This window comes from Leiobunum rupestre, chromosome 5, assembly GCF_980474605.1.
Source record: "Leiobunum rupestre chromosome 5, qqLeiRupe1.1.hap1, whole genome shotgun sequence".
Lineage (NCBI taxonomy): Eukaryota > Metazoa > Arthropoda > Arachnida > Opiliones > Sclerosomatidae > Leiobunum > Leiobunum rupestre.
This window is the reverse complement of record NC_143388.1, coordinates 36,547,060-36,557,391: the sequence shown is the minus strand read 5'-3', so window position 1 is coordinate 36,557,391 and position 10,332 is coordinate 36,547,060. Positions and strand designations below refer to the sequence as shown.

The window sequence follows — 10,332 nt, the reverse complement described above, 5'->3', positions numbered from 1 at the left end:
GTAAAAATTTCTGCTAACAAGAAGAATTCCAATTATGTGTTCTTCAGAATATCCTAGAACCTTTGTGAATGAAACTATAGGGGATGTAACTGTAATGTAATCTTCAACAAACAGATAAGTTTTTTCATTTCTTTACTTAAACACAAATATTTACTTCCATAATTTTTATTTTTAACCCAATATTACAATTGAACTTAATACAGTGGCGAAATTTAAAAAAGTGTGGCTTATATAAAATCTGAAGCCTACGGAAAATTTGCGCAAAATATGGTTCTAAAATACATGATCAAATAATTGATTTCCAAACGAATTTTATATACAAAGGTGTTTAATGTTTTATTACAACTTATTCAAACGTTGCAAGTTATTACATGAATAATATGATACTGTTGTGGTCTGTCAATCCATTGCTGATTCAAATGGATTATATTAAATAAATCGGCTATATGTACGCACAAACGTCATTTAATTGCTGAAATCATCTGTAAAATAAAAAAACGAATTAGTTAACTGAACATTGTACTATTTTTAACAATATGAGATTGTGGACAGGAGTTATGGCACATAATTAACTTTTATACCAGTGTTTATTGGTGTTTTGTTAATTGATCTTTGTCTAACGCGTCGTTCAGACTGATATGATCTGCGGTTACTGCCTAGAATTATGTATTTTCTTTGAAAATTGTTACGAGTAAGGATTCAATACATATCTTTCTCTGAAATCTTTCAACATGATCACTCAAGTGACACAAGCTCAAGTAAAATTTCGCTGAATTGTTATGATTATAGCTTATTTGTCCAAAATATTTAAAACACCGAAAATTAAATAAACAATGAAGCCTTTGCTTAATTCAGAGTGAAAGGTGATTGCCTATTCCGGGCCGTGATTCTATTCTGATACTCATAATATCAACGCATTCAATTGTGCATAAAATTTAAGAAGAAAAAGTAAAGGGGCTTCCCAGAGTTCTTCAGTTTCCCCTTTCCCTAAAAACTTGTTGAAGTTTACGGAATGAAGGGCTTTCCGCTCCCTTCTACGCAGTGTAACGGGCCACCTCATTTAAAGTCATTATTATTATTATTATTGAAAAAATATTAATTATCTATCGTCCTGAGTAGAATAGCGAAGTCCAAATTTAACTATGGTAAGATCACACCTTTAGTGTGAGTAAAGTCGGTAATAACTAAACCTATTAGATAGTATATTTACCATAGCTATAATCGTCGCTTGGTGCGGCTTGTGTCGTCGTAATTGGTCTTCTGAAAACTACTCGCCTAACCGGAGGTGGCTGCACAGCTGGGGCATCCGACGGTACAGGGTCAGTGGTGGGCTCAGTGGCTCCCCTGAGGGAATTTCCCGATCCTCTCCTCGGTGGAGGGCCCTGAGATCTGGTTGGAGCTGGCTCTGCTGGCTTATCCTCGGCAGCAGAGTCAGAGTTCCTTTGAGGTTGGGAGTAATTAGGTATTCTTCGCACTCCCGATGTTGGCGGGAAAGGAACTGGCAGTGGAAGGTTTTGAGGAGTGGGTTCTTCCGGGGTTTCGCTGTTAGTGTTGGGTAGACGCCTTACATTTGCCGGTGGCGCGAAAGGAACTGGTAATAGAGCTAGTGCCGGAACTGCTTCCGGTGGGGGTGGTACTGGTGCTCTTGGTGTCGGGGCATTTGACCTGGGTGGGGTTTGTGGAGCTTGTGGTGGTTGTCGGTTTCGGTTCTGACCTCGGGATGACCGGGTTTGTGGCCTTGGGGTTTCAACTGGGGCAGACGTTGGTTCGGGAGTTTGGGGTCTTCGACCTCTGCTTGGGGTTCGTCCACGAGAAGGTGGTGGTTGAGGCTTTTGGTTTCAAAGAAATAACCAAATGAACAAGTCAATCTACGTTATTAGTTTGGTTCTAGTATTAACTCACTCTGGCGGTAGTAGTAACTGTGGGTCTCTCTTCATCGTCAACTTCAGGGATAACGCCAGGTCGGCCTTCTGGATTTTCACATCCAGGTACTAAATGTGGCCACTGGCAAGTTCCAGTTTTTGGGTTGAAAGCCAACGTACCCTGACATCTGATTTTACGACCCAGACCTCCATTACACTGCCAGAAGGCGGAGCAATCGTCTTCAACTGGGAACAGACCATTGGAGCGTGGGCAATGCCTTTTTGGATGAGCTTCCTCTGTTCAAAATAATAGTCATACCAGTTTAAATATGTTGTACGTCTTAATAGTTTCTGGGATATCAGTTAATATTAAATCGTCAATTTGTTTTATTTCGACGAGTGGTAAACTGCGAGAACCGTTGTAATATTTAATTAATTATTTTATTAATTGTAATAATCTTAATTTTAAGTTTTAATTTTGATAAAGTATATTTAGCACAACATTTTTAAACCAAATTTTTTTTCAGGGATCATTAACTAGAAATTACACCATTTAATAAGGTGACCCATATGCCCAAAATATTAACCGCGCCACTTTCAAGAACATTTCCATTATATGTTTCTAACTAACATGAGTTTAAGTTTCGTAAAGCATTCATAAGAATTGATATTTAAATGGGTTGTGGTATTGCTGTGTTAATATTAATAAAATCATTAATTAATCCGATGGACTAGACTGTCTTTAGCGACTAGAAATTAAATCTATTTTTCGCGCGATTTTTCACTGATATTAAAAATTAAGTCAGCCAATCAACTCGCGTTTAATTCCTACCTATACATATATTTCACGTGATCGTAGCTTCAAATTGATTTGCATGATATCTACTTTAACCTGAAAAACTCGAAATTTAATTTGCCAGTTATCTCCAGCACCGGTTAAAGTGGTGTTCCCCCCGAGTATGAAGCTGTGGGCTCGCGTGGCATGAAGGGCTGGCCATCACCCTCGTACGCATTATAACCTGGACACTTGATTTAAAAGTCATTAAAAGTAGCTATAGATGACGTGAGCTGAAAATGGTACTTTGGGTATTATCCTGGCTGATTCTATCTCAGACCACATAAGTCTATGTATTTGTACCCCACCGTTCCGCATCATTAGCACTACGGCAGCCTACGAAAATAAACAGGCCGGGACCAAAAAAGCGCTTGCAAAACAACATTCGGCCAGTGAGACAGCCATCGTGACTGCCTCACATATAGCAAAAAACACCCTCATCATGGCCCGGCAGAAGGTGACGCCAAGGGCTGCCCGAGACCCGCGCTCACCTGACTGGGGGCTAGAGTGACTTTCTCTTCCACTGCAAACAACTACTACCCTCCTTAGTAGTCTAAAGAATGCCGGGTGTGGAACACCCCTGAGGTTCCAGTGACCCAGCGCTCCGAGCACCGGACGCCCCAAGAACTCCAGTGACCCAGTAACCCGGGTATGGAACACCCCCAAGAGCCCGGCGACCCAGAACGCCGGGTATGGAGCCCCCCAAGGACTCCAGTGACCACATCAAACCACTAGATAGGGACAGTGTCTCATACCACAGATGACAATTTGAAATTTGGTGCCCGTTACGACAGTTTCTTAGTTACGTTCCACATTTCGTTCAAATGGGTTTCTTTTACTTTGCCTACGACGACGAAAACCATTTCGCTTCAAAAGTGGATAATAAAGCTTGTTAGACTTTAACGTACGTAAGTAAGGTCTGTCGGTGCAGTCGATATTGAATGGATATTGGCATCTCTCGTAGAGTGGGCTTTGTGGGTTGAATACGAGGCCATCAGGGCAGAACTTCTGGGTGGCTTTACCCTTTCGGCACTCCCAGTATTGGTCACATTGTTCCGGGTCCGGGTAGAAACCGGAACCAGTCTTCGGACATGGGTGGTTCTGGCCGGAAACTGCAAAAGTAAAATATCGTCAACATTTATTTGTATTAATTAATTAATTTTATTCGTAGACATTGCTCGTCAATATTTATTTCTTTTTTAATTAATGAAATAATGATATTTAATAAGTATAATTTATTTGTAGAGATTCGTCATCAATATTTATCTTGTTTAATTAATTAATTAATTAATAATTAGTTAATATTATATCAGTAACTTAATTTATTTTTACTCTATCTCTAGCATAAAGGCTTAGTTAGTTTGTAAGTAAAATATGCGTAAGTAATTATGAGATTAAAAACTTCGTTATATTTGCATATTTAATAAAAGAGGAATATTTAGGTAAATATGCATCTTTTATTAAATATGCAAATATAACGAAGTTTTTATTCTCATAGTTAATTAATTAAAGTTATCTAACTAATTTAATTCATTTGTCAACCTTTTCGAGTTGGAAATACTCCAAAAAAGGAGTCATTTGATTCAACAGTTAGTAATTAGTATGGTAATGATCATAATAACGATAAAATATAAAAATAAAGTGTTAGTAAAATGAAAGGTGATTCTACTTGCTAATTTATCATAAGTTATTTCCGAAATTAAATATAAATTAAAAATTATCATTTTAAATGTTAGTACATAAACTGATGTTAACGATGAATTTCTGCTACAAATTATTTATCCTGATTTTGAATACTTATTACTAATATTATTATTATGATTATTATTAATATTAGAAAACGTTGTGCTTTTCAAAACCATATTAGGGATAGTATATTTTAGCGTTTATTATATTGGCTGGGTTATTAAAATAATCGATTTTAAAAAGTCCTTGCTGTAATTTCTAGATACGTAAATATTTTAGATATTCAGCCCAGAAAAAAATCGTGTTAAGGAAAACTAGGTGTAGATTTCATCGTATTTTAGATTCGAAGATATGCAAAAATTGTTACACTTAAAAGATTTAAATAGTCTTTGATTTAATTTAAAATATATGTTACGTTTCTATTTTTCTGTGGCATGACGAATGTAATTTTTTCAACTTTATTTACATAGACCTAGATTTGTTTTAAAATATAATCGTCGCAAAGACTCCGATAATTTCAAGACACACTCGATTTCGTTAAATATTTGGCAATTGAGTTCTAGGCGCGCCCGTTTCGCCTCAATATAATTGTTGCTTTTTGGTTTCTTGGAATTGAGGTTAAAGCTTAGCTGAAACCGCCTATTCTATTTTCATACATTTTCGTCATTAACTCAATTTTCACCTATTATTTGTCTAAAACCGATTACAATCTATAGTTTCTCTTGAAAATTTTATTTTAGAATATTACCTGTATAAAAGGAATTCGAACGTTGCCAATCATTGATTGAACAATTTGTAAAATCGATTGTTTGATTAACAAATTGAATATCTAATTTTATAGCTGTAGATTATTATTTAATTTTAATATAGAAATACTATTAGGGAATAATATGATTATTATTTGAGAAAAATATGGTAATTATTCGAAAATAATATAGTTATTATTTGAAAATAATATGGTTATTGTTTAATAATAGTATGGTTATTATTTGAGAATAATATGGTTATTATTTGAGAATAATATGGTTATTATTTGAGAATAATATGGTTATTATTTGAGAATAATATGGTTATTATTTGAGAATAATATGGTTATTATTTGAGAATAATATGGTTATTATTTGAGAATAATATGGTTATTATTTGAGAATAATATGGTTATTATTTGAGAATAATATGGTCATTATTTGATAATTATATGATATTGTTTGAGAATAAAATGATATTATTAGAGAGTAATATTATTAGATATGATATTATTAGGGAATAATATGATATTATTAGGGAATAATATGATATTATTAAAGAATAATATGATATAATTAGAGAATAATATGATATTATTCGAGAAGTATGTGATATTATTAGAGAATAATATGATCAATTAATAAATTTCGGAAATTGAAGGTCAATAAAGCTCCTAATAACAATGTTTTTCTATTTCCGAATTGATCCGATCCGTAGATAGCAAAGGAACTAAAAATATCTACCGTAAAATAGGTTTTCCACAATGAAGCGGAATTATGAAACAGAGCGACCCAGTGATATCAGAAAAACGATTGTGCTATTTTAATGTAGCATTGTTATCTTGGAAACGACCGGTGAATCAGGAAGTTACTATATGGTTTAGTTCAAAAATGAAAAACCTGTATTTTACTTTAAAATCCTTATATTCAGTTGTCATCCGCTAACGTGTCAGAAACTTGAAGATACATTTGCCGAAAGCGATTCAAGCGTGTCAAGGACGGTGTATCGCTATAACCGTATGTGGTCCCGCCCCAGATCTCGAAATCCTCTCTATATATTAAACGATTCCACTTTCAGCCTTCAGATTTTACCGGCAAAATTTTCAAAATCAAAAAGGCAACAGGGCACCTCATTTCAATTGTACCATTAATGGAATAGACGCTTAAATAAAACCTGTTCAGAGGTTTGCCTAGAAATAGTAATACAGAGAGCCTCAATAGCTTCCGCTTTTAGCATCTTTTTGTGCTCCCGGAGCAGAAAGAGCAGCTCAATGAAAAACGCCGTAACATAAACGCGTGACTATCTATTCAGTGACTCGCGCATGCGCGTAGGGGAGGAAAGAAAAAGGGTGGTATTTATTGAATCGCCTATTATGTATTTTTAAAATGTTTGCTACAAATACATGGATAGTCAAATTTATTTTTCCTCTACCTTGAAAAAAAGTATAACGAAAAAGAAATACACTAATACTTAAATTGAGATCTCTGACGTAAGCAAAGATATTTATAGTTTTATCAAATGATTGACTAAATCGTTTTACTTAAGTGAAAATGGAAGTGCATTAAGAACCGGTAGCAAAAAATCATTATTGTTTATATGATTTAAATATAATCCTTCGAACTTACTAAAGATGGTAATCTCCTAACCGATAATCACTCTATTGCCGAACCGTACTAATTGTATTTAACAATATAGCTAGTGATCTTACAAATTCTATAAATGTGATGGAAAACAACAATATTATGCCAAATATTTTCTTTCATAAACAAAGAAATAAAAATCTACAGTAGTTTCTTTTTAAAAAGACACCCACAAATTTATTTTTCAGTGTTGGGTCACGGTAATAAAGTTTTTATACACGTAAATAAATTTATAGCGGTTTCTGTAACAAGGAAACGTTAAGTAAATATAGAAAATAAATTAAGGACATTATCCTGAATTCTTCCTTTAAAGATCGAGTAATTATTTGGAATAAGTATTTCTAAATAGCTGTATTGTTTCTCCATATAAAATTAACTTACTTTCAAAATTAAACTGAGACTGATAAAAAAAAGATTGGTATTTTTACGCCGTTTTTTAAAAAACAGAGTTAGCTGTCTAATTTTATTTAATTGTATATAATTTTAACTCAATTTCAACTTCATCCCTGAAATAGAAGTTTACTTTGTGCAACAATAGCAGTGATAATGTAGAGACAAATGATAATAACTGTAACTTAGTTAATGATAATTTAATTATGCGTCTTTTAATAAGAATAATACCAAATTATTTTTAAAATCACACTTCCACAAGTTTTAAAGTTAAAAATATTAGGTAGTTAACTTGTTTATTTCTTTATGCATATGTTTGTTTCGGTTCCTTTTAATAAGTAATTTAAAAAATATTTCTCTAATACTACAATTAATAAAATTATAAAAACATTTTTTTAATCTATTTAATTTTAATAAAAAATATTTTTAAAATTATTAAACTTATTTATAGAACAAAAATTTTAAATCAAATATTTCACGCAATAGAACGAACAAAATTGGAAATAAAAACTTTAAATATCGAATGTTGTATTTTTTAGTAATAATTAATCTAAAAATATGCATACAACTTTGATACTTAATCTGATATCAATCAAAGTGTATTTTTTAATTTTGAAATTACGCAGAAATTTACTTGGTAAAGGAATGTCAACAAACGTGTCTCCGGGATAACGGACTGTCAACCCGACAGCTATGAAGTCGAAAAAACAAGAATCTCCCGTTAAAGCCCGACGGCTCATTTTCAAACGTTTATAACGAGTAAAACTCAGAGGGAAACCAAGATATAGATCAGCCGGGTTTAATGATTGTAATAATAAAAATACTCGAATATTAAATAGAAGAGATAATTTTTGTAGCTAAAGTTTAATTTATCAATCGAAGACAATGTTCGCTGAACGAAATTTGTAAAAGACTCACTTAGTTCTGGAAGGCAGAGGACGAAAACGAAAGCTAAGGAAGTCCACATGATGGTGCTTCCTCCAGTCACGACGATACTGTAAAGAAAGTCTTTTTAAACTAGTTCTTATGAAAATGCAATTCGCATTCGCGGATTTGGAGAGTAGGTCAAAGTTAGGGAGACTTATTTTTTATCTCTCTCTTACCAGTACTTCAAGAATTTTCGTATTATCCTCGTCAATTCGGCACTAGGCAAAAGTTCCAGCCCCGAGGGGGCGCTGCTTTCCTTTGAGCTGGCAGACACCTATTCACGCTGGTACCACAATTTGGAGGAATAATTTAAACCTGTTTGGGTCTATACGTAGAACAAATTTCGTCAAGAAAAAACTAATTTGAAATAAAAAATGCCACTAAAGAGGTCATATTTACCCTTTCTGGAGAAATCTCGTTTTCGATGGGGTTCGCGGCAGTTGACTTCGCTTTAGCCGCCAACACTTCAGTCTCAGCTAGTGTTGGCAGCGCTTTTCGAAGAGTATCTCCTTTTATATTTAATGTCAACTAACCGGAATTTGTTTGTCACGACTTCTGTCTAAATTAAAACCAAAATCTACAGATTTGCATATTAAACTATAATTAGAATAAGATTCATTTCGACCAAGCTAGAACGAGCCGTATGGATCGATCCAATTTTATTGGGGGGCGTGGTGAAATATGCTTAACGTACAAATAATCTAATTAATCTAATAAATACGTTTTATTTTTATCTATTTTGTACCAAATTAAATATTTTGAAGATGCATATCTACACACAAATAATTTATATAACATAATTAATCCACAACCAATCTGCAAAGAAAGGAATATTAATTAAAGAATTATTAAAATTCCAATGGTTTTTGGAGCAAACTAATGTTGTCGCATCAGAAAACAGCACAAACACATAAAATTATTTCGAACCTTCAAGTTAATAGAGGAATCCTCGCACACTTGTCAATTTTTTATGGAAATTGTTTGAAAACAAAATAATAAAAAATATGGCAAATACTATTATTATTCGTTATATTTATCTGAGGTAAGAAACTTGTTTATTATTCTTAAACCAAGTTTTTTTTGTAAAATACATTTGAAGCATAAATTAATTGAGCATTTATCAATAAGAGCCCACGAGGATAATATTTGAAGATGACATGGTCTAAGTTAAATTTGCACAAAGATAAAATGTTGAGGCTAAGCCATTTCTCATGTATTTTAAATTGAAGATGAATCAAAATTGTAATCGGAGTTAAATTAAAACATGAATTTCGAAATACCGAATAAATCACGTAATCCGTCGACGAAATAGCTGTTATTTATTACCTTCTCAATTTATTTAACATTAGCTTCCAACAGCCTTGTAACCCACTGCTTTTATTGTCTGATATGCAGAGATAGAGTGAAACCTGACGAGACTACAATTTTTAACGAAGTTGATGAGTCCCGAAATTAATAATTTCATAACGATCGGAATGAAAGTGAGTCATGGATATATCTTCTGGCGGATATTAGAAATTGAAGTCTCTCCTTGGACTGATTACCAAAAGGTGCATGTCGTCCTCACTCTCCATTTTCAGTGTTTGAAATGCGTAATATTGGATAATTACTCGTTTTAAATAACTTTCCATTTGGAATCAAGCCGGTTCGCGATTGTTTTGAAATCCGTTTTTGAAGGTATCTCATCGATTTAATCAAAGGCTGTAGTCATTGAATAAACCACTTTTCAAGGATAATATTAAAGGGCCACACCGGCGTTTGAATTTGATCAGTTTCACGCGCTAGTTTCGAGAATAGGATTGGTCGTATCTGCTACCACGTGCAAAATTTGGGATTATTTTTTTCAAACGCCGGTGTGGCCCTTTAATATCTAACTTAATCTTTGGTAATATTTGAATAAGTTAAGCCATTTTTGTAGTATTTAAATGATGATGTATTATTTCAAAATTAATGGTTTATAAAAATTTATTTAAATTAATTGTTTCAACGTAATAAATGTTTTGGATACGAGTGCTATTATTAATGAAAATATCTTAACCTCGAGCTATACGTTATTATGGAGAAACTTGAGAGAAGTGTTCCAACCCTGACCCTTTAGGATTGTTTTTGGGAAAATAATTTTTCATCAAGTTTCCTATGCATTTGGAAGCTTGTAACGCAAAATTATTAAGTATTATTTTTTAGAAAGTCAGATGATTTTGTTTAAAACATTTCCCACATTCTTAAATTTATGGCCCTGGTCGTC

At 33.3% G+C, this 10,332-nt stretch overlaps 1 protein-coding gene across 2 annotated transcripts; it reads right to left on the bottom strand.

Annotated features, from left to right (window-relative positions):
• Window positions 1-344: 344 nt before the first annotated feature.
• Window positions 345-8,138, bottom strand: LOC149944381 (uncharacterized). Of its 2 annotated transcripts, XM_090175328.1 has the most exons (6): window positions 8,079-8,138; window positions 3,606-3,809; window positions 1,903-2,159; window positions 1,211-1,829; window positions 582-656; window positions 453-482 (listed from the first exon to the last, which is right to left on the bottom strand). In XM_090175328.1, exons 1-6 carry the CDS (start codon window positions 8,125-8,127, stop codon window positions 466-468), a joined length of 1,221 nt encoding a protein of 406 aa, XP_090031454.1. In that variant the 5' UTR covers window positions 8,128-8,138; the 3' UTR covers window positions 453-465. The 2 variants fall into 2 exon arrangements, with proteins under 2 accessions (XP_090031455.1, XP_090031454.1); XM_090175329.1 differs by lacking the exon at window positions 582-656 and having other exon boundaries at window positions 345-482.
• Window positions 8,139-10,332: the final 2,194 nt, after the last annotated feature.

What these genes read in the sequence shown, in the direction of transcription:
- LOC149944381 (XM_090175328.1), bottom strand. Translation starts at nt 8,127, where the DNA reads ATGTGGACTTCCTTAGCTTTCGTTTTCGTCCTCTGCCTTCCAGAACTA. An exon ending in CCTCTGCCTTCCAGAACTAA is followed by an intron (nt 3,810 to 8,078) that starts GTGAGTCTTTTA and finishes TTACTTTTGCAG; the next exon opens with TTTCCGGCCAGAACCACCCA. An exon ending in CAGTTACTACTACCGCCAGA is followed by an intron (nt 1,830 to 1,902) that starts GTGAGTTAATAC and finishes TGAAACCAAAAG; the next exon opens with CCTCAACCACCACCTTCTCG.